This window comes from Manis javanica, chromosome 2 (assembly GCF_040802235.1).
Source record: "Manis javanica isolate MJ-LG chromosome 2, MJ_LKY, whole genome shotgun sequence".
Taxonomy (NCBI): Eukaryota; Metazoa; Chordata; class Mammalia; order Pholidota; family Manidae; genus Manis; species Manis javanica.
The window spans coordinates 129,274,437-129,299,374 of record NC_133157.1 but is presented as its reverse complement, the minus strand read 5'-3'; the positions used below and the strand labels follow the sequence as shown (position 1 = coordinate 129,299,374).

The 24,938-nt window shown below is 37.2% G+C and overlaps 1 protein-coding gene across 9 annotated transcripts in view; it reads right to left on the bottom strand.

The window, feature by feature from the left end:
* The window catches only part of LOC140847870 (serine/threonine-protein kinase TAO1-like), a 187,002-nt gene that overhangs the window by 10,298 nt on the left and 151,766 nt on the right, over positions 1–24,938 (bottom strand). For 7 of the 9 annotated variants that reach the window (XR_012128133.1, XM_073229388.1, XM_073229389.1 and 4 more), the window contains 5 exons: positions 21,754–21,882; positions 19,043–19,245; positions 16,842–17,081; positions 12,352–12,534; positions 7,906–10,229 (listed from right to left, as the gene is read on the bottom strand). Coding sequence is in view for 8 of the 9 variants with exons in the window: in XM_073229388.1 (XP_073085489.1) it covers positions 12,355–12,534; positions 16,842–17,081; positions 19,043–19,201 (579 nt within the window). In the remaining variant the exon portion in view is untranslated. Of the gene's footprint in view, positions 1–7,905; positions 10,230–12,351; positions 12,535–16,841; positions 17,082–19,042; positions 19,246–21,753; positions 21,883–24,938 lie in introns of those variants that run through there. The other 2 variants (XM_073229386.1, XM_073229387.1) reach the window with 2 other exon arrangements.

Here is a 24,938-nt window from a genome sequence, read left to right as displayed (position 1 = left end):
CTTTCTTTGTTTTGAATTCTATTTTGTCTGATACTAGTATTGCAACACCTGCTTTTTTCTCCCTGTTGTTTGCATGAAATATCTTTTTCTATCCCTTGACTTTTAATCTGTGCATGTCTTTGGGTTTGAGGTGAGTCTCTTGTAAGCAGTGTATAGATGGGTCTTGCTTTTTTTATCCATTCTATTACTTTGGGTCTTTTGATTGGTGCATTCAGTCCATTTACGTTTAGGGTGATTATTGAAAGATATGTACTTATTGCCATTGCAGGCTTTAGATTAGTGGTTACCAAAGGTTCAAGGTTAGCTTGTTTACTACCTTACTGTCTGACTTAACTCGCTTGTTGTGCTGTTATAAACACAGCCTGATGATTATGTCTTTCCCTCTTTTTCCTCCTCCTCCATTCTTTACATGTTGGGTGTTTTGTTCTGTGGTCTTTTTAGGAGTGCTCCCATCTAGAGAAGTCCCTCTAAGATACCCTGTAGAGGTGGTTTGTGGGAGGCAAATTCCCTCAACTTTTGCTTGTCTGGGAATGGTTTAATCCCTCCTTCATATTTAAATGATAATCGTGCTGGATACAGTATCCTTGGTTCAAGGCCCTTCTGTTTCATTGCATTAAACATATCATGCCATTCTCTTCTGGCCTGTAGGGTTTCTGTTGAGAAGTCTGATGATAGCTTGATGGGTTTTCCTTTGTAGGTGACCTTTTTTCTCTCTCTGGTTGCCTTTAATACTCTGTCCCTGTCCTTGATCTTTGCCATTTTAATTATTATGTGTCTTGGTGTTGTCCTCTTTGGGTTTCATCTCTCGGGAGTTCTGTGTGCCTCCATAGTCTGAGAACTATTTCCTCCCCCAGTTTGGGGAAGTTCTCAGCAATTATTTCTTTAAAGACACTTTCTATCCCTGTTTCTCTCTCTTCTTCTTCTGGTACCCCTATAATGCGGATATTGTTCCTTTTGGATTGGTCACACAGTTCTCTTAATATTGTTTCATTCCTGGAGATCCTTTTATCTCTCTGCGTCAGCTTCTATGTGTTCCTGTTCTCTGGTTTCTATTCCATCAATTGCCTCTTGCATCTTATCTATTCTGCTTATAAATCCTTCCAGAGTTTGTTTCACTTCTGTAATCTCCCTAAAGCCTTCATCCCTCAGCTCTTGCATATTTCTCTGCAGCTCTGTCAGCATGTTTATGATTTTTATTTTGAGTTCTTTTTCAGGGCGACTGGTTAGGTCTGTCTCTGCAGCTCCTCTCTAAGGTGTTGTCTGCACTATCTTGGTCTGGAGTAAATTTTTTTGCCTTTTCATGGTGATAGCGGTGGCTGTAGGCAGGTTGCGGGTGTGTCAGCTGGGAGAAGAATGTCCTTTCCTGCTTGCTTGATGCCTTGCCCTTCTCTGCTGCCTGTGTCCGTTACCTGCACTCCTGGAGCAGCCACCAGGTTAGTCCCCTAAGCTGCTGTGGGCGGGGTCTCTGTCAGAGCAGTGCGGAGCCTTGCAGGGAGTGGCAGGCACGCCAGGGGGGCTCCTCCATGATAGCGGCGCCCCTGCCGGGCAGCTGTGTGCCAGCAGCAGCCTTTGGATCTGCCCTGGGCGGCTGTGTGTATGGCTGGTATTCTGGTCGGCTGCTGGGAGCATGCCTGCTCCCTCTGGCTCTGCTGCAGGTGTACGTGGGGCTCTCCTGCACGGGCCTCTACTGGGCTCCTCTGGCTCCACTGCTGCCAGTGTGCGTGAGCCATACCCAGGCTGTTCAGTTGCCACCACTGTGGGCTCGCATAAGTCTCTCTTGGTCTCCTCTGGCGCTGTTGATGCACACGATCTGATCCTGGTCCCTTCCGGCACAGCCGTCCCCGGCATGCGCTACCACTCTCCCGCTACTGGGCCGGTGTGTCAGGGTCTGCGCCAGTTGGAGGAATGACTGGCAGGCTCCTTAGTGCCATGAGGGCCTTTAGAGCTGTGCTGCCTCCCTGGGGTTTAGGACACCTAAGGTTCCCTGGGATTCCCAGCTGCTGGCTATGTGTGCAGGGATGACTTCATCCAGTTATGGGGTCCCTGTCTCTTTAAGACTTGCAGAAAGCACTCACTTTTCTTTTGTGTCCGGGGTGCCAGTTGTGGGGACCTGCCATGGGTTTTGCTTTTTCATTTCCCAAATATCCAGCACCCCGTGCAAGTTGAATCTGCGCTCCGGGTGCGGATTTCTAGAGCTGGTTGTTTAGCAGTCCTGGGCTTTCACTCCCTCCCCATTCTGACTCCTTTCTTCCCACCAGGTTCTGGGGTGGGGGAGTGTTTGGGTCCCGCCTGGCCGCAGCTTGTGTCTTATCCCCTTCATGTGATGTTGAGTTCTCACAGATGTAGATGTATCCTGGCTGTTGTACTGCATCCACTGGTGTCTCTTTTAGGAATAGTTGTATTTATTGTATTTTCATAAATGTATATGTTTTGAGGAGATTTCCTCTGAACTACTCATGCTGCCATCTTCCCGTGATCCCTATTTGGTATGAATTTTATATTTGGTATCAATTATGGTTACTAGACTCCCCCCATTATCAAGTCCCCCCCACATACCCCATTACAGTCACTGTTCATTAGCGTAGTAAGACGTTATAGAATCACTACTTGTCTTCTCTGTGGTATACTGCCTTCCCCGTGCCCCCCAACCTCCACTTTATATGTGCTAATCATCATGGCCCTTTTTACCCCTTACCTCCCTTCCCACCCATTCTCCCCAGTCCCTTTCCCATTGGTAACTATTAGTCCATTCTTGGGTTCTGTGAGTCTGCTGCTGTTTAGTTCCTTCAGTTTGTCTTTGTTCTTATACTCCACAGATGAGTGAAATCATTTGATACTCGTCTTTCTCCACCTGGCTTATTTCACTGAGCATAATACCCTCTAGTGGAGCCCAACTCTTAAGCACTGTGCCATTCAAGGGCAAACAGCATAGCTTGGTCACATGGGTGAAAGTCTCATATAATCAGAACTGCCCTTAGGATATTTTAGGTGATATGTTGGAGAGGCTTGCATGTGGCCTCTCTAAGCAAGTTCAACTAAGCTACTTCTCCTTTTACTTCTATTGAGCCTCTGATGAAACAGTTACTAAGACCACATAAAGGAAGAGCAGGTTCATATCATATGTCTCAGGTTCACCCATTGGCATATGCTCACTGAGTGGAATGATTGGTGGAATTACCCGGGAAAAGAGGGTTCTCTTTTCTTCTTTGCCCAGCTGTGTATGCAGTTTAATTGATAAGTTGTGTTTTAATGAGATGGCTTCTTTGTACTGTCCTTCAAATTCAGGCTTATTGTGTGTGGCTCTCAAAACTTAGGAACTTGACAAGCTACATAAAGTTATCCCACAAATTCCAGAAGAAATGAGTCTTATCTGTGAGTCATGAGCCAAAAAGAGTAAATGATCCAAAATGTTTTGTAACTGCTCCTTTCCTGGTACCCATGAGTTGATCACTGAAGCCCTTTTAGAAAACTATCCCTCATGCCATGTTAATATTTGCAGAAAGGATTGAAAATGGTTAGGATTTCCCTGTCATACCTGTATTTCATCCACATATCAGGAGCCTCTCAAGTGACATAGTCAAAATGCCAGCACTGGGTGATGGAAGCAGGACACTTTGACGCCTAAAAATAGAATGTAGTTCTGGAAATCCTCTTGTTCTTCCTGTTTACTTCCATATTTAAGCCTCCCTAGCTCCTGAGTCTCTTTTAACTTCCTCCCAAGCATCACTTCAGTAAAATATGTGCTGGTTCCTAGAATTGGGCACTATCATGTGTGGAGATTATTAAAATTGCAGAGGCTAGGCCTCTACTCTAGACCTACCCAAACTCTGTGGCATCTGATTTTTAACACACTTTATGGTGATTCAAGGTTCCTAGGCCAACATTTGAGAACCACTAAAATGGTGGTTAAGGATATGGTGTTGGAATCAGGCCTACATGCACCTCAGTTATCTCATCTGTAAAATGAGAGTCAAATGCCTTGTAGATCAAAGAGCAATTATAAGGGTGAAAGAGAGCACACAGAAAGGTCGTAGCCCTGAACCTGACACAGAAGTGCTCGTTAATTTTATTGGTTGTTATCCTTGCCGCCCACACTCCTGAGTCCAGAGGAATCACAGGCTGCTGACAAGACCTGGGAGGAAGGAGGAAACAGCTTTGTCATCACAATCTCAAACGTTAGGTAGAGCTCGAGGATTCAGAGCTCCTTTCTTATCAAAATGGAAATGACACAAGGCTCTGGTTATTTAAAGAAATCTAAAGGAAGGCCCCTCGGAGAGACAGCTGGGCTCCAACATCCTCTGGCCTGACAGTCGAATGTAGCTGCTGCATCATGGATTATAGGGTGAGACCCTGGGCCCTGTTTGCCTTTTCACTATCTAGGAAAAGTGAAGTTCTGAAATCTGCAATCCCCTGAGTTTTGGGGGAAGGATTATGAGCCTGTGTAGCAGCTGATGTTACTCTGAGGGCTTACTACATGCCAAGCACTGTGCTAGCCTTGACCGTGGGTGATTCCACCTGAGCTCACAGCAGCTGCGTCAGATGTGCCACTGTCGGGTTGGCCTGGAGGCTGGTGACTCCCCCGGGCTCCACACTAGCAAGCCTTGGAGCCCGGCCATCACCCTGGACCCGGACCGGTGTCCACACCGGAATGCCCCCCCCTGCCTCCCAGGGAATTGGGGCTGGCTGGGTAGACCCTGACTGCCGTGGGAACCAGGCAGGAAGCTGCTCTGTGACGTTGCCCAGGGGACAGCAAACAGCGCCCGAGACGTCACCCGCTTTTCACGATGAACTCCTGCTCACTACTCTGTGGACCGCTGCTCCTCCTTTCTGCCTCTGACCTCCCCCCACTTTGCCTTGACTGTGGCATTTGGCTTTCCCCCCCTTGCTCATCACCCTTTGTCCCCATCCCATTGTTAGTGACATTAAGAGGATTCAGAGGGAAAGTAACTGCTAATCTCTAAGCAAGGTTGTTCCCTTCCCAGAAGCGTTCATTATTTTATAGGTATTTATGTTTGGGAGGTCAGTGATGTTATACAAAACTCAGAAGTCAGTTAAGTTAATGGAACCATTCTAGTCTTAGGTAGTCTGAAGAGTAAACTGAAATAAAATGGAAGCTTTCCATTTGAAAATGTGTTCTGCGGTATTGTGCAATAACTTTTCTTACCTTTCTCTTTCTAGATATACATAACAACAAAGCGCTTACCCTATTTCCCAGTTGTCAACTTTCTGTTTTTGATCTCCCAGTTGCCAAAACTTCAGTACAACAAAAACCTAGGTACTTTTATTCTTTTGTTCTTTGCTTTTATTCTTTGCTGTATTGAATTTATTCTATCCAGTAAGTAATAATAGGTTGATATCTAACCAAACAACTCTTTGTATAGAGTGCTATTCACATGAGATCTTTGTATAGAATGCTATTCACATATGCATTTAGTTAAATGCATGTTTATAAAATCCATGTCTTTGGGCCACTGAAACATGTATCCCTTCATGAAATGTAGATAGTGGATTTAATAGCAACGAAGTATAATCCACCTTTAATTTCCAACAGATTAATTATCCAAGTTGTAAAATGTGTGGGAACTTTGCTTCTCTCCTTCCTTTAATAAAATCTCCTTAACGGCTGATTTTATAAAAAAGAAACTTCTTTTGGTTAATATCTTATTCACTTAACAAGTGTCATGTGCCTACAGTGAATATGGAACTGTGGTGTGAAAAGTAACAATACGGTAACAATACAGGAGTGAACACTAAGCCAGGAATATCTAGGACTTTAAGATATGTCTGATTACATGTGAAAATATTACAAACAGCAGATAACAAGACTTACAGTATATTCTGTCCAGGAATATAACCCTAATTGTTTTGTCATTAATCAGTTTATCTTGAACTCTTTTATAATCACTTTTCTAATAGATTCCCAAGTACTTGCCCATCTCCAAACTTTGTATCTGAGTTTAAAAACCCACTGTAGAGTTTAATTTACCTTAAAAGCATTATGAGCTTTCCTGTAAATGTAACCATGTTAATTTTTTTTGAAGTATAGTTGACATAATAGTTTCAGATGTCCAACACAGTAATCCCAAATTTATTACATTACAAAATGTTCGCCACTGTCAGGGTAGTTACCTAACACCCATCTGTCACCATACCAAGTCATTACAGTATTACTGATTCCCCGTGCTGTGCCTTCATCCCCGTGATTTACTTATTCTATAACTGGAAGTTATAAAAGGTACACTTTTGATCCCTTCATCTTCACCCTCCTGGCAACCACCAGTTTGTCCTCTGCATTTATCTGGGTTTTTGTTTGTTTGTTTTGTTGTATCCATGTTATTTTTTTTATCAGGAATTTCAAAGTGTATTTCTTCCTTGAAGTATTTCCCTTCTGTTTCATAAACATTTTTAGGATAAAGATGTAGACTCTCTGTAAGGTTCTTACTCTCTCATATGAAAATGTTTCTTGAAAAAAATAGCTCTCATAGCAACCCCTGTTGGTGCTACAGAATGCAAAGCCCAGGACTTGCTGTAGGAGGGAGGGAACAAATGTATGTTTGGATTCTGGATTCACCACTTAATCACCTATGTGACTTTGGCCAAGTTCTCAGGCTGGTCAGATTTTTTAAATGCCTGATACAGTACCTGGTACAGAGCAAGTGCTCAATTAATGCTAAGTCCTTTTCTGTATATTGGTCAAAATCAATGTAAAGAACCATCCCAAGGTGAATTTAAGGGTTCATCTCAAGATTCAGAGACCCATGCTTCCCCTCTGCGGTTCCTGTGTTATTACTACATAAGAATATATGATCCTTTATAATGATGGCTTGTCAGTGCATAAACATACCTTGTTTTTCATTAAAGGCTAGTCATTCACTGGTGTCATTCTTAGGTAATATATCTTTCATTGTACATATGGTTAAGCTCAGGCATGTCACAGGAAGTATGTCACTATTCCATGGAATTTCCCGATCTTTAAATAAAACAAAGCTTTTAAATGTCCTAGAAATGTATCTGTACCTGACTATAGTTCTTTTCATGAATTAGTCTGCTGCGGTAAAGTGAGAATCAAATTAACAGTAGAACTGAGGAAGAAACATCAGCATGTTTGTATACCCTGAAAACATGTATTCAACCTTGCAAGCATTATTCTCAAGAATTGCATGCCTGTCTTGGTCTGTCTTAGAAAGAATCTGCGGTGCTTCCTTCATAGAAGTTTTTGTTGTAAACGTAACTATTGCTCTCCACCTGGGAAGGATTATTCCTCAGTGTTCTGAGTACTGGCAATGTCTTACACAGTGGGCATTAAATAATTCAGAATTTCCAAAACCTATGTTGGGTAAATCAGGATAACTTGTTTTGGCATCCTGATCTAAGTAGAGATCTCCCAGTCATCACAAGAACCCAAATTTGGGATATGGGGGATCTGTCTGACCAGTTTAACTTTAGAATAAGCTGCCAATCCCTTTTCCAAAGTCGTTGTACCATATTACACACCCATCGGCATTTGTCAATGTCCACCTTTTAATATTTAACCATTCTAATGGGTATACATGGCATCTCATAGTTAATTTGCCTTCCTTGATGTTGAGTACTTTTTCATGTGCTTTTTGGCGTTTATATCTTTCTGAGTTAAGTGTCTGTTCAAGTCTTCCACTTGTTTTAAAATTAGGTTGATTGTTTTTCTCTCACAGTGTCATAGGAATTATATATTATGGATATAAATCCTTTCTTAAATTTATGTATTGTGTATTTTTTCTCAAGAACTGTGACTTACCTCTTCATTTTCTTACTGATGACTTTAATGAGCAAAAGTTTTTAATGCTGATGATGTACAATGTATCCATTTTTTCCTTCACAATTAGTCCTTTTTCCTACTCCAAATGAGGCCAATTTAATAAACAAAAGTCAGACAAAATACATTTATTTAATAAACAAAATACATTGGTGAGGGGATACAGGTGTGTTTCCATAACAACTTGTTTTAGCATATGCTGCCTGCTGTGAGTGGCTCATAAGAACCTGGGGTATACAGAGAAAGGCTTTAGATCTTTTCACAAATTTCTTAGGATAGAGTTGTCCAAAAGTGCTGACTCAAGCCACATTGCTGAATTGTTTTTGCAGTTTTCAGAAAATACCCATCTAGTTTCTTTTTACCACGTGCACTGTATGTGTGCGTGTGTGCGTATTTGATAAACACACATACACACCAATTCCTCTTCACATAAAATTTCCCCAAAAGTTAAAAACAAAACAAAACACAAAACCTGACAGCTAAATACTATGACATCCCAATTAATAAACAGAAAACAGAACGCTTTACAAAAATGAATAAAATATACCATATGTACTCAGCTTCCACATGGTAGTACCCAAGTGAGGAGGCTGCTTGTGATGATGTCTATAGGGAGTTTCTTTTGGTGGACTGTTCCAGCAGAATTGCCATTCTCAATTATTTTGATTTGGTTGTTGATCCATTGATTATTTAGGAGCATGTTGTTAAGTCTCCATGTGTTTGTGAGCCTTTTTGCTTTCTTTGTGCAATTTATTCCTAGTTTCATGCCTTTATGTTTGAAAATTTCCATAATACAAAGTTTTCAAAAAATAGGAAATAAAGAGTATTTGTAAAGAAGTATTAAAATAGGTTTCAAGATATTTGAGGACTTAAGCCAATAGTCATTGTTCTCTACACAGAAATCTAGCTCAACAAATGTGCTTAATTTTTATGTATCTTTTTTTTTTTACTAAGTTATCATGATATATAATCTTATGAAGGTTTCACATGAGCAACATTGTGGTTACAGCATTCACCCATATTATCAAGTTCCCTCTTATGTATCGTTTCTTAAAGTGCCCTTTTAAAAACACACAATTTAGCATGGAAACACATGCAAATAAAAAACTGCCACATAATATGATAAGATGTAATAACAGATTTATAAGGTAAAGCAGAATTATAAAGGGATGGAGTACTTCACTCTATAGGGGAAGAGGAGTAGGGCAAAGAAGTCTTCTCAGAGAAGGTGACAGAAACTGGATTCGGAAGGAAAAGCACAAGTTTACCAGAAGACAAGGGAAGGGGAAGATATTTTCAGCAGAGGGAACATGGGCAAAGGCATGCAAAATGATAAAATGTGTGTGGGGAATTACAAATAGGCCAGCATGAACTTTGGTAGGGTGAGTTTGAAAATTATTAAACTCTAAGTACTGAAGTGTTACAAAGGTTTAGAGAGGGCACTTCCTAATGAAGGTTGAAAGAGAACCTAGATTAGACACAATGCTTCTAAGGGAAAGATAACAAATTGTTAACTGGTGATTTCTGAGTGGTGAGATTAAAGACATTTTAATTTCTATTTGTTTCTCTATAATTGTCAAGTTTTAAAAAAGATGTATTTCTAAAATAACTTTTCCACTCTTTTAATATCTACATATAAAATACCCAATTCATATAGAATTAAATTTATATATCTGTAAGGATTCAAATAACTTCAAATTTTTCTTTTAAATATTTTCTATTTTAAAATTTCAAAAATCCATTTATTAAGAACATTTAATTCAAAGGACCTAATAAAGGATAGGCTTGTACTGAGTATTTAACTAATTTGAATGCCCTGTATATTATTTGAAGGAAACTCATGATAAAAATATTAAACACATTAATGCTTATCCACTTTTATCCAGTAAGCACAGCTTCAATTTTGTTTGAATTAGTTTTGTCACTTAAGAAACTCAGAATATTTTTCAATAAAAATTAAAACTAAGATTTGTGATAGGTTATATTAACCACCATTTCTTTGAAAATATCTTATTTATTACTGTAAATAAGAAAGGTGGTTTCACTGTATATAAGACTTCTGAGACTTCTCTCCTAACCTATCTTCTCTGAAATCAAATGTGTGAATATTTTCAGTTTGGAAGGTCCTGTAAGATATTCCAACTGTCAATTCTTATTTAAAAACTACCAACCATCTTGTTGATATTAAGTGAAATATTCAGGGAAAATTCAAGGAAATGTTAAGACAAAGAAAAGCCCATTTATACTTCGGAAATATTGCCACTTTTTATGCATGTATGAAATGCACATAGTTATGTTGTCATTTTGCTGAAACTTTAATGTAATGAAGCACAAGGAAAGTTGCAGTAAGACCTCATGTGAGCTTCAACTGAGGCGTCCTCTGTTGGTGTCTTGACCTGGAGGACAATTCTTGGTTCATTTGGAGGCTGAAAGCAATCTTCAAACAGAATTATTATTCATCTAGAAACAACTAACATTCTCTCTGGTTCCACCTCTATTTTCAGATGACTGTTTCTTATCTGTACAACCAGTAGGCACAGAGTACAGAAAATACGGATGTTACGATGTTTTCAAATCATACCATGGGTATATCACTGCCTTGGTAGTTGCCAACTGACTGACCCCAAACTGCTTTATAGTCATGCACTTCACTTGAAATATAAACATGAGCCTTAAAAATCAAGTAGCAACTCAAAGGACTGTAGATTTATTCCACTATTTCTTTTATTATTTTTAATACTAAATTATCTTATGCATGTCTATTATCAAATACAAACCACCACAACCAATCTACCATATTATTATAGCCATTATAAGTATTAGTTCAACTCACTTTAAGTGTGATTTGTCTTTATTTTATTCAACACCTCATAAACATTTTTCCACATTAATACTATCTTTATAGCCATTATTTAAATGGTTGAGTAAGATTTTATTAGGTGGCTTGGTCATAAGCACTTAATTATTTTAGATGGTTAAGTGTTTTAAACCATTATAAACTCTGCCATAATTAACATATTTATGCGTATTGCTTTTCCTGTATTGAGGATTTCTTTTCTCTAAATTCTCTAAATTCTTTGCTTAACATTTTCAAAGATCAATATATACTTCCAAAATGTATTAACAATGTATGAGAGTGACACTGCACTTCTGGCAATGGTATCAGCCCTATGCCAACATTTTACCTGGTTTTGTAGAACATAAAGGCCTTAGTTCATATATTGAAATCAGATTACACCTAAGACACTAATTAGCACTCTTTAACTCAGAGCCACTAGGTGGAGCTAAAAATACAAATAGAACAGTACCAATATTTCTCTCATAACACTGTTACTGAAATACTATAGGTTTCTCTTTTAGTGATAATTTTGAAGCATTAAGAGATGGAACTTTAGATTACATTTTAAATATGCAAGTCAAAATCAGGCATATTTATGAATTCTGTACATGGGACAACTACATTTTTCTAAAAATTTATATCTGTTTCTGTCTTCCCATCTTGAATGAGACACAATTGAGATAATTTTTAGAGGCAAGTAACTCTTAAAGGAGCCAGTAATAAAGACAGCTGTGCCAGAGAAATAGCAACACCTTATTTAGGTGGAGTTTTTAAGAACATATTTTTTAATAGAAATGAGGTATTCTATTTTTATCACAAGAACTGTAGAAAGTAGAGGAAAATCTATGGGCCAATTAATGGTCCAGAAGCAATGACAATTTTTAACAGACAAAACCATTAGGCACGTGTTAATTTACAATGGACCTAAGACCATGCCAGCTGCTGGGAACTTATGGCTCAGGAATTCTGGAACATAGCATTCAATCCTGGATACAAGTGATATTCCACTACTACTCAGAACAAATGCCTTTCCTCTCTTTCTCAAAAGCTTCTACCCATTGTTCTTTTTCCAACACACACACACACACACACACACACACATACAGCCTCAGAACCTTAAAGGACACAAGTGAATTTAGGGATTCTAGTTATAATATATATGACAAAGAATAAGTAAAATAAATAAAGCTACATCTAGAAATAATATTTTCAGCCTGACTCTTCATCTGTGTAAAACTGGTTTTACCTTCTCTTTTCTAGTAATGCATCAATCTGTACAGTTTCAGACCAAGGATGAATGAATAAAGTATATTCCTGATCCCTTTTCCTTGTCTCTCTCAAGCAATTACTAAAGTTTCTTCCTTCACTATCCAAGTTTCTCTCCAATTTCTTTAGGTACAACTAGGTACACAAAAGAAGTGAGGAAGACGGAGCCAGAGCTATCCTTTTACAATTCAACTGTCTTCACATAACTCCACATCATTCCTCTAGCAATTACTACTTAGGTATATTCCTTTAATATATCACACTCGTTAATTTTAAGGTTCATTACTGAATCAGTAATTTTAAAGAAAAAGGAAACACTACTAAAACTAGAATTAAGGAAATATGGTATTGTGAAAACAATGTAATGCCACCTCTGTCATCACGAAAATATATTTATGAAATGATTTTGATGAAAGCAAATACTGGCACAATTACTTTTTTCTATTATGTATACCTGTTATTTTAAGAGTGCCTTGTGGAGGGAGACCCTCTGTTCAAGCTCCCGAAGCTCTTGAGCATGTTGTGCCTCAGCCTGCATTTTGATCTTGCTCTGAAATTCAGTCAACAGCTCCAGTTCCTGCTGCCGCTGCATTTTCAAAGCCTGGCACTCTGCCTCCTGTGCTTCATCCAAATGCGGCTGAAAGAGAGAAAGAAAACAGATATATCCTCCTGTGAGCTATCTTTTCATGACCTATGGAAAGGAGGAGGTGTAAGTTAAGACAGACTACTCTTCTATAGGGCACAACTGTTCTCTTTTACATCTTCGAATAAACATCTCTGGAAAAGGAAAACACAGCAACCAATGACGGCATTATAAGAATAAAGCTATCATAAGCTATTTGGATGATGCCTAAATAATCATTAGTTTTTAAAGAAAAACATAGAATTTGATTGATATAAGACTGTGAATCTCTTCTCTCCAATGGAAATAACTACAGAACAAGGACAAGCATGCTACAGCTTATGGGCCAAATCTGAACAGCTACCTGATGTTTTGTTTTTGTTTTTCAATACTCCACTAATTAGGAATGGTTTTTTACATTCTGAAATGGTCACATTTTAAATGGCTGTGCAAATACCCACGTAATAATCTCAATTTTTCCTCCTAAAATATTTACTATCTGGCCCATTAAGAAAAAGTCTGCAAACTTACATAGCAAATATTTTGTACCTGCACTCAAATGTGACCATCTGGATTCCCGATCAAGTACTACTTTTTGAACATTGCTTAACAAAGTTGCTTCTCCAATCTTGATACACTGTTGGTATATGTACTAAACCTCTACAAGGCACCAGCAGAGAGTCTATGTGGAACCTCATGTCCAAATGTATCAAAGAGAATTACATATGCATCATGCATATTTCCAAGCAATGCTGAGAACAAGAAGAATATGGACCACCATGACTATTTCCCAAGGTGCAGCAGAGTTTTCATTTCCAACTTAATATTTGTTGTTGGGATTTTATTCAGGCGGTGGAAGGAAACGGGCACTAAATTTGTTTTGCCTAAGTAAAATAAACTTACAGCTCGAGTGGAGAGCATTTCATTAACGTTGTGGTCATACTGCTCAGTTAAGATGGCTAAGTTTTGGGTCTGCTTCTCCTTAGGGTTTACTCTTTAGCACCACGAGCAAAAACCTGAAAGTCAGCTAACTAATCTTTCAAAGGTCAAAGAAAAGTTATGAGGCAAGGGAAGGGACAACCCTTCTTGTGGTAATGATAACAGACATGAACTACATAAACATTTTTGAGATAAAGTGATTTGAGTCCAGAAACAGAATAACTCTGGCTTTAAATCACAGGTTAATTATTCTATGAACTCAAGTTTCAACAAAACTTAGTAAGATGAGATATATTTTATAAGGTATACCCATCAAGCCTACAAGTAACAACACTCATTTGCTACACAAAGGCAGAACCTATAGTTGAAATTATTTACCTCAATATATACACTGCCAGATATTGAATGGTTGACTAAGTGTGCAAATGCATGTATGACCAAACACTCTTGTCAAGGAACTAGTTCACACTCTTTGCTCCCATACTACAAAATCAAATATATATCCTTTTCTGCATTTTACACACCAATTGAGGTACTAAGTCACAGTCATGTACCTTTATTCTGTGAAGGGTCAAGAAATGTCTAGCTAGAAAGACAAACTCTTGGTTTAGTTACGCTTAGCACTGCTCTTAAATACTGCCCTTGGTTAATAAAATTCCTCCAAGTTAGCCAGAAATGGAACAATGAAATTTAGAATTCTCTTCTGACTTTGTGTAACAGCCTCCATTCTTTAAAAAACTTTTAAATATTCAAATATATTGCCAAGAAAACTACAGTCACGCCATATCACTAGCTAATGACAAAAAGGAATGCCCTGAAAAATTTTTTCAACAAGATTTATACTTATACCAAGAACAAACTATATTCCTCAATGTTTCACTCAAGGAAAGCAGGATAAACATGTTCCAGTTGTTTCTTAATCACTTATACTGACAAAACGTCACCTAATGGCAGATGAAGAAATGGCAGATAAACAATAGGTGTTTACCCAAGTCATTCCTCAGAAATGGTGCCCCAATGTCTACAAATACTGTCAGCTTACCTAAGTGTGCAAACTGAAGTCCTCCTATCCCCCTTAAAGTCTTGGAGAAAGTTGGAATAGTTGCAACTATTGAAGTTGAACTACTACTTAGCAAGTACAAATTTACCTAAAAAAGTTGCAACTCTTACTTATGTAAGTGAAATGACATGATGTTAAAATAGAGTCTGTTTTCTCCAAGAAGGGACTAGGGTTACCAAAGGGAAGGGGTTGGGGAGTGTGGGTGGGGAGGGACGGAGAAGGGGATTAAGGGCACTATTATTAGCACTCACAATATAGTGGGGTCACGGGGAACGCAGCACAGCAAGGAGAAGACAGTAATGACTCTATAGTGTCTTACTACACTGATGGACAGTGACTGCAGTGGGTTGGGGGGGACTGGATAGTATGAATGAATGTTGAAACCACAATGTTGCTCATGTGAAACCTTCTTAAGATTGTTTATCATTGATACCTTAATTTTAAAAAAAGAGTCTGTTTTGTTCAAATTGTGAAAGTAGATAGATATATACAACTAAGAGGAACATGGTGATTTTCTTTCCCACTAAAGTAACAGAACAATTTCTTTTACAGAAAATCTTGAGCTTACGTATCGTGAGACACGTAACTTTCTATCTGAAGTCTAACTACGACTGTGAGACATTATTTTTCCCCCTTTTTTTTTAACAGTATCTGTGAAAATCAGACTAGTGTCTACAAGCATTCAAACTGAGAAGGCTGCCACAACGGAACAAAAAGGAAGGGCTAAACAGCAAACAACTAACCGCTCCGAAGCCCCAGGGAAATGAAGTCATATCAGAGTTATGGTCTGACCAAAGACACTAAACAAGCTTTCAGTTTGGTTTACTTCTGGGTGCTGCTCACTTTAAAACTGTAATTCATTTTATAGACATGCTTTAAATATCTTTTGGTGGGAAACCCTACTATGTAACCACTACAAAGACAAAATAAATCTGGAAAATCATTATGAATTCTGATTGTGATAAGCATTAACTAATGACGGTTCTGAGGGTAGTCAACGTACGAGCCACTCTGTAAACGATGTTCATTAGCTGTTTTGAAGATACAGCAAAGTATAAAATTTTACTTAGATTCACAAGGAAAGGGTGAATCTTAGCTTTGCTTCTGTGTTTTCTTCAGGACAACTTGTACGAATGGAGTTGAATAGGAATCAGAGATACCACTAGGTGTGGTTTAGCCTCTGGTTTGGACACAGATTACTTCTGTGAGTGAATTTCACTTCACTTCAGGAGAGTTATTCAGGTAAGTGTTGTTACCTGATGGTTTTATAGTTAAATTGCCAAAGAGTTTGAAAAAGGGGATAAAGAAGATAGTGTGGAACCGGGGCCTTATTGGATGTAAATACAAGTTTACAATGTGCAGACATGTACAGATTAACTGAGGTACTACTGTGGGTGACAACATATATAGTGGATCGTTTTGGGTTTTTTTTTAATTAAGATTCATGTGATTATACTTCACATATTCATTACAAGTTACAAAATTTGAAAATTCCTTGGAATTGTTAACTCTGGTTGATTTTGGTAGAGGGGGCTGGACCAGGTGGCCTAAAGAACAAGGAGAGGGAATCCTTTAACTTTATAATAAATACACTTTGGCATCTTTTGAATTTTGTATCATATAAATAAATTTCTCTATCAAAGCAAATACAAAATTTAAAGTCCTTTGATATTATATATCACCAACACTTGTCTTTCCTTATTTGTCTACAAGAGAGCACATAATACCTTGCTTCACTCTGATGTACTAATTTAAAAAATATACTCCAACTACACATGCCGTGGTCTTTCCTATGTTACCAAACACAGAAAGAATGGGAGTGTGATAATTCCACTAATCCTCTAAAGATGAGTATTGACAATGAAGGGAGAGGGGGTAAAAAGGCATTTTTCATTCACTGGTTTCTGTACTAATTAAGAACTTACTGCCTCTTTTGGATACAAATCACATTCAGAGGAAATAAGATTCCAAAACTATAAAACTTGGAACAACAGAGAGAAGCCAGCAGGTTAGTATGTGATATGTAGATTGTAGTATCAACACTGGACATTTGGGTACACTTAAAATGAGAATTTTGAATCTTATTGATGACACTTTCCACAGTTAAAAAGTTCTGGCCATTTTTTGGTACTCTGCTGAGAAATACACAAGCAGAAGTCTGTAGCCATAGACCCTCTACACCAACACTAACCAAACATGCTGAAAATGAAAAGAAAAAAAGCTTATTCAATTTCTTTATGACAGACATCTGGCTTAGACTTTCACTGTTTACATGATGCCTTTTATCTGTTCTCCTTTGTCAAGAAGCTTAGGCTAAAGGTACCTTCAGACTCTTAGGCTGCTGTCGAACCTGCATGACATGCTTCCGCCTTAGTTCTCGCTCTCTCCGTTTATTACGCTCCAGCTGGTCAGTGAGCTTGGCTTGATGCTGCAGTCTCATCAACTCACAGCGCATCTTCTGCACTGTGCTGAGGTGGCGGAACTCCAGTTCTTGCGTGGATTCATGCTGTCGCAGTAGCATTGCATGCTCTAAGTCCTTTTGAGCCTTTCTTTTATTTAATTCCTAATCCATAAAAAAAAGACAAAGGTATAATTTGCTGATGTACAATGCCAGGAGAAAAAAAATCCTAAGAAACTGAATAACCAGGATATATAGATGTAATCCTCTGATTTAATAATGGCTGCACAGTGAATATTAGACTTTTATTACTGGAACTGTAGAAAATGGGCAATTAGTAGTACAATTGCCTTATCTGTTCATTTACTATTTATACTACTTTTAGCAACAAGCTTAAGACATATCAAATCTGTCCCAAGAGATTTAATGTCCTTTCTACTCTGTTTCCGTCATTTATGTTTCCTAATTTTGTATTGAACAGGATTTCTAAGTCATCCTTTGAATTTCTTCAGAGTATACATTCAATTCTATTACATGCAGTATATATACCCAGTATAGTGCAGTGGTTAAGAACACAAGACTCTAGGGCTAGGCTGCCTGCTTTCTAAATCCTGGCTCTGCTACTGACAAGCAGTGAGTCCTTAGGTTAATTACTTAAACTCTCTGTGCTTCCATTTCATTACTTCTCAAATGGAGACCATAACATAGCTGTTTCATAAAATTAATGTGAGGGTGAAATGAGTTCATAAGTGGAAAGCTGTCAGAATACCTACCTCATGATCAATAATGTTACTACAATTTTTTTCAGTTTAAAAGATCAAATGTACAACACACACATATACACTCACACACTCTCCCTCTCTTTTTATGTAGAAGGAAATCAGACGTGCCCCCTTTGCCTCTGCTGCCCCTTCTCCAGGGGCCAACATTTGGTGCATATGTTTCCCACCCTTCCCCATGCTTATCGTGACACAACCATTACACAAAAACATACAGTTTTAAAATTGAATAACAATATATATTATAGGCATATAATATGCTTTCTTTACCTAAAAATATAATGGACAAATACAGAGTTTAAAAAATTTTTATAGGAAGCTTGTGCTTTCTGATGCCATAGTTTTTCTGTTTTTTGTTTTATGACAAATTTTCAATAAACATCTACACATGATACACCACATAATTATGTTACTATTTCTTTAGGATAGAATTCTAGAAGTGTATTCAATGGGTAGAAGATACACGCAAATTAGATTGTTAAAGCTGATGAATTATGCTCCAAAATGGCAGTGTCAATTTATTTTCTTACCAACATTGACCACTTTCCCATGCCACTACTAGGACTTACCAATTTTTTAGACCGATCTTATCTAATTGATGCAATTGTTTTCATTTGAATTTCTTTAATTATTAGTGAATTTGAATAATTATGTTATACTTGAAGTTTATTTTAAGCCACTCTTGGAAATAAATTGATCTATGCTCATAGGTATACCTGATAATGAGAACCGTTGTTTTCATTGGCATAAGTTTCTACATATTCCCAATGAATAATTTCATGATTATAAAACTATGTTAAATGGTAGTATATACCTTCATGGCACCCATTTCAGATGAAAAGGCATAAGTTATCCAATTAATTTTCTCATTTTTAAAAATTAACAGTTCTTTCATTCATGGAATTAATATTTATTATATATTTACTTAATACATATTTATTGAATACCTATTATGGGCCAGCCACTAGCTACAAGGTCTGGATATACCTAGCCACTGGATATAAAAGCTCTGAACAGAACCTGGGACTTCATCTAATTTCCATTTTACTTGGGGAGAGAGAGATCCCCATAAAAAGTGTGTGCACGTACGTGTGTGTGTGTGTGTGTGTGTGTGTGTGTGTGTGAGAGAGAGAGAGAGAGGAGTGCAAGAATATTTAAAGAAGGGAGGATGATTTGGAGATCAGAATTCAGGAGACATGAAGTGAGGGAGAAGGTGAACTGTGTGGGTTGGGTTTCCAGGGAAGAAGGACTTAGGCAAAGGCAAGCAGAGGTGCTCTAAGGCCCTGAGGGTGGGATGTGACTGACATATTTTCAGGAAGATTCTGATTTCACACCATTTACACATACCTCCCTGACAAGGTCCTGCTCCAAGTTATGGCACCCAAGTAACAACTTTCTTTTCAAGCGACGGCATTGCAGCTCTAGGTACCGTCTCAGATGCTGAAGAAGATTGGTCTTTCCTCTTCTTGGAAATGCTGTATGTTCTCTTTCTGCTTTGAAAGCCATTCCTCTTTTTCTTTTCTTGGGGTGCTCTTGTTTTCATTCAGCTCCTGGCAAGATAAAAAACAACTGAGTTCAAAATACATAAAAATTAACTACATGAATATACTATTTGGTAGCTGGTAATCTTCAGTAAAAGTACTTAATTTGTGCCCTCTCTCATGGGCAGGCAGGGCAATGACCTTAAAGGAAGTAGGTATTATTTTTCTGTTTCTGGAGTTATCCATGAAGTAGGACAAGAAAAGAGAAAACATACACTAGAAAACATGCATACTTTTAAGCTTTGCACAGCTATATTCAGGATGGCTTGTAGCTTTGAAAGCACGCAATGATTGGTGAATGAAGTAAAACATCTTTCTTTAAAGTCCTCCCAAAAAGGGGAAGAAGACAGTGCTTTCATGTAAAAATTACACATGAATTAAAATTAAGGTTAAAATATAGTTATGTCTCACTTCTTGGTTTCAACAATAGAAATACTAAGTTTTTGGCAAAGTTAAGGATGGGTTCAGTATAAAAGACCGGAAATTAAATGGAAAATCAACAAAACCAAAGGAAAATAGAGACCTTTTAGAATAGATTTAATATTCAGCACTATAACCATTGAACAAGGCAAGACCAATGTTTTTCTACAGCATTTTAAATATCATCTCACAAACTACCTAAAAAAACGTATTTATACTGGACAAGATGAAAATATTGACAATACATTCAATGATGCAAACCCGAGGATGCTAATTAATACGAGTATATTTCAACCTAAAATGCATCAACTTTGCAGAGAATATAAATCAGCCATCTTTCCTAGGTCTAAGATGATTTTTTAGAGACCGTTAACCTATGGTTCTTCATCTGTTGTTCAAGAAAGAAACAATTATTCATTACTTTCATTGATAAGATATTCAAACACATAAAAATAAAAAACACATAAGTTTGTAGTTCTCAACTTAAGGATGTCAATGAGAAGACAGGGATAATACAGGCATATACAGAATCACTTGGCTATGTTTTTCAAAATCTTTTGCCAAGGAAATTTCCCACCCACAAAGACTATAGTATGTCCCTTCCTCTATACTGATAATAATCATTCTAAATGAACACACACACACACACACAGACATATACAGACACAAAACTACCTTCTAAAAGAAAATGAACTTATTAGACTATGAATTATATGCTTAAAGGATTATCTAAAACAACATATTCATTTATAAAACTAAAACCTGATTTCACTAGGAAACAACAATAGAACGGCATTTTGTTGGATATTTATTTACAGTTGGGAATCCTATTTACCATCTTTTCAAATCCCATGTTCTAGTATTGAGTTTAGCTTTTAGATTACAGTAATGGGAATACATAGGTTATATTCTTTAAAGTTGGAAAAATCTTATCAATGAACCTCACTCGGCAGGGTATATATAGCAAGGCTTTGTGCCACCAATGTCCTTAATAAGACTTATATGTCTAATTATAGGTCAAATTCCTACACACAAAAAAGCAATATACCAAAGAGATTATGGTTATTTTATCAAGATTAATTTATCTGTGTGCTAATAATTAATTACATGGACTAAAAATTTCAGTCCATCAGTCTGTAAAAGAGGGTGTAAAGTGGGGAAGTCTTGGTGGGTGGGGAATTTCCTTGGCAAAAGATTTTGAAAAACATAGTCAAATGATTCTTTGTGTATATGCCTGTATTCTCTGTCTTCTCATTGACATCCTTCAGTTGAGAACTACAAGTTTATGTGCTTTTTATATTTATGTGTTTGAGTATCTTATCCACAAAAGTAATAAAGAATTGGTTTCTTTCTTGAATAACAGGTGAAGAATCATAAGGTCAATAGTCTCTGAAAAATCATCTTATACCAACAAAAGATGGCTGATTTATATTCTCTGCAATATAATAAATATGTTATAGTTGACACATACCATTTTCCTGTCCTGACCACTATCCTGAATAATAATCCCCTTTCAGAAATTCCTTAGGACAACATGGCTTTCCTCACAGTTAGACTAGATTTGCGATAAAAATAAGTTCAAGAAAGCAGCACATAAAGGGCAAACACACATGAAATCCTGTAGCCATAAAGACATAATTAGCATGCTTTCCTATGAAAGAAAATGGGATGAGAAGAAATGCCTCTTATCCTTCTTCTGTGTTAAAATCAGAATAAGAACAAATTATTGTAATCTGAGCCCAAAGTAAGAAGGTATGATTTACTTTTAAAGGAAGAGATGTATGGCTCTTCTTCACAGATAAAATATTTCTATTTCTAGTGACTCAATTACTTAAGAAGTGCTTAGGAAAGCTACTAAATAATAGCTTTATAAAATAATTCACATTTTCAAGAGATCACTCTTTTTAGATCCCACTCAACTGAGGATCTCAGCCATTGAAAAGTAATAGGTCATAATCAATGTCCTCACTTAAACTGATATATTGTTAGTGGCCACAAACAAAAGAAAAATTTATCTTAATGGTTCTGTGAGTAGATCAATATTGGATATAACCAGTTAGCAGGTAAGTGGCTTGAAAATTTTTATAAAGTAAATACCTCCTTAAGCTGTTCCTTTTGAAGTTTGTATTCTCTCTTCTGGGTCTTCAAAAGGCTATTCAGTTCTTTCTTCTGCTCAGCCTGACTACGTTGCTCAAATTTTTCCACCTCGTTGGACATCACTTTAGCCTATAGGAAAATTTTTAAATGGATCAAATCAGCTAAGTAGATAAGCTTCAAAGCAGCAGTTTAATACACATTAGCAAGGATATTTCCTCCCACCTAAGAATATAAAATCAGTATAATCATTACCAAAACAAGAATATCCAATAAATTATTAACAAGTATTACTCAGCATCCTTATGATTTGAATTTCAGAGAACCAGTAAAATGGAACTCATCCTTAAAATGCTGATCTTTTACAGGGTCAGTGTTTCTACCTTTTTCCCCCCATTTAAGTGGAGTATGCTGCCCGACACCCCCCACTAATAAAACAAAACAAATGTAATTAAGTTATGACCTTTTATCTAGCTTGACTTGTGTATTAAACAATGTAATACATTCATCTTCAAATTAAACCCTGACTTTTAATTTGTATTTTAAATAATATGAAAATGTTAAATATTATTATTTTATTTCTGATGATACATGCAATAGTTGACCCTTAAACAACGTGGGATCAACAGAGTAAAAAAATCCTCCTAGAACTTTTCATTCCCCAAAAACTTAACTACTAAAAGCATACTGCTGACTGGCAGCCTTACTAACAACATGAACAGATATTCACACATATTCTGTATGTTGTATAAATTCTATACTGTATTCTTACAATAAAGCTAGAAAAAAGAAATTGATCTTTTAAACTGTCTCCCAAAACCTTTTCCAAGACCTTTATTGAAAAAAAATGTGTATAAATGGGCCTGTGCAGTTCAAACCTATGTTATTTGAGGGTGAACTATTCATATCCATTGTAGAACATTTAGGAAATACAGAAAAACACAAAGAAGAAAAATCTTGCATGATTTTACCACCCAGAGATAACCAATATAAACATTTTGGTGCATACCCTTCCTAATTTTTTCTAGGCATGTATAGATATTGATATAAATATATAAAACAAATCTAAAATCATATTGTACATCCTGTTTCATGAATTCCTTTCCTAAAAATGTTAGTATCTACCTGTTTACAAAGTATTCAAGAAAGTACAACATCAAACAGGATTCCAAATATTTCTACATTCTTTCACCAAATTATTTCAAAATCAAATATTCATTTACACCAGAAATTATTTTGCTAAATTCTCTGTTCCTGTGAGAGAGTGATTCTTCTTTTTATTGCAGGGAAGGGTGAACAGGGTAGCTATAAATGCCCCAGGGCAGACTAGCCAGACATATTTGAAGATATGGTGTAAATTTATTGAGAAGTTTACATTTTACTTGACAACTGTGATTATCAAAATAAATTGAAACTAATGGGACACCAAGGAAATTAGAAACCAGTTTCCACAAAAGACTCCTAAAAAATGCACCTTTATCATACAGAAGAATGATACTTATTTGTAGTAAACAAATGGGCTAAATCTGAATCTGAAACCCTCTTAATTCCTCTTAATTTAACATTCTCTGTATATTACAGTACTCTTCAATTCTTCTGATATAAAAATGCTACTATAAATTTAAGGTTTCCAAAAAGTACACAGAGAACGATGAATGTTTTTTTGACACCTAAATCACCTACTAACTGATTTATCAAACTTCTCAGATAACCAAAGTACCCAAGGCCTAGAACAGAATACTTAATGACTTTTTTTTCATTAAGGTATCATTGATATACACTCTTATGACTGTTTCACATGAAAAATAATGTGGTTACTACATTCACCCACATATATCGAGTTCCCCCCATATCCCATTGCAGTCACTGCCCATTGGTGTTGTAAGACGCCACACATCGCTCCATGTCTTTTCTGTGCTACACTGTCTTCCCCATGATCCACCCCACACCATGTCTACTGATCGTAATAGCCCTCAATGCCCTTCTCCCTCCCTCCTCAACCGCCCTCCTGCACCCCTCCCCTTTGGTAACCGCTAGTTCCTTCTTGGAGTTTGTGAGTGTGCTGCTTTGTTCCTTCAGTTTTGCTTCATTGTTATACTCCACAAATAATATTCGGTACTTGTCTTTCTCTCCCTAACTTATTTCACTGAGCAGAATACCGTCTAGCTACATCCATGTTGCTGCAAATGGTAGGATTTGTTTCTTTCTTATGGATGAATAGTATTCCATTGGACATATGTACCACTTCTTCTTTATCCATTCATCTACTGATGGACACTTAGGTAGCTTCCATGTCTTGGCTGTAGTAAATAGTGCTGTGATAAACATAGGGGTGCATATGTCTTCTTGAATCTGACAACTTTTTTTCTCTGGGTAAATTCCTAGGAGTGGACTTCATGGGTCAAATGGAATTCCTATTTTTAGTTTTTTGAGGAACCTCCATATTGCTATCCACAATGGTTGAACTAGTTTACATTCCCACTGGCAGTGCAGGAGCGATCCCCTTCCTCTGCATTCTAGCCACCATTTGTTGTTCCTAGTCTTTTCGATGTTGGCCATTCTAAACGGTATAAGGTGATATCTCATTGTGCTTTTAATTTGCATTTCCCTGATAATTAGTGATATGGAACATCTTTTCAAGTGCCTCTTGGCCATCTGAATTTCTTCTTTGAAGAAGCGTCTGTTCATATCCTGTGACCATTTTTTAATTGGGTTATTTGCTTTTTGGGTGTTGAGGCATATGAATGTGCTTTACATATTTTGGATGTTAATCACTTGTTGGATATGTTGTTTACAAATATATTCTCCCATACTGTAGGATGCCTTTTTGTTCTGCCAATGGTGTCTTTTGCTGTACAGAAGCTTGATGTAGTCCCATTTGTTCATTTTTGCTTTTGTTTCCCTTGCCCAAGGAGATGAATCCAGGAAAAAGTTGCTCATGTTTATATTCAAGAGATTTTGCATATGTTGTCTTCTAAGAGTTTTATGGTTTCATGACTTACATTCAGGTCTTTGATCCATTTTGAACTGACTTTTGTGTATGGGGCTAGACAATAATCCAGTTTCATTCTCTTGCACGTAGCTGTCCAGTTTTGCCAACACCAGTTGTTGAAGATGCTGTCATTTCCCCATTGTATGTCCATGGCTCCATTATGGTATATTAATCAACCACATTTGCTTGGGTTTAT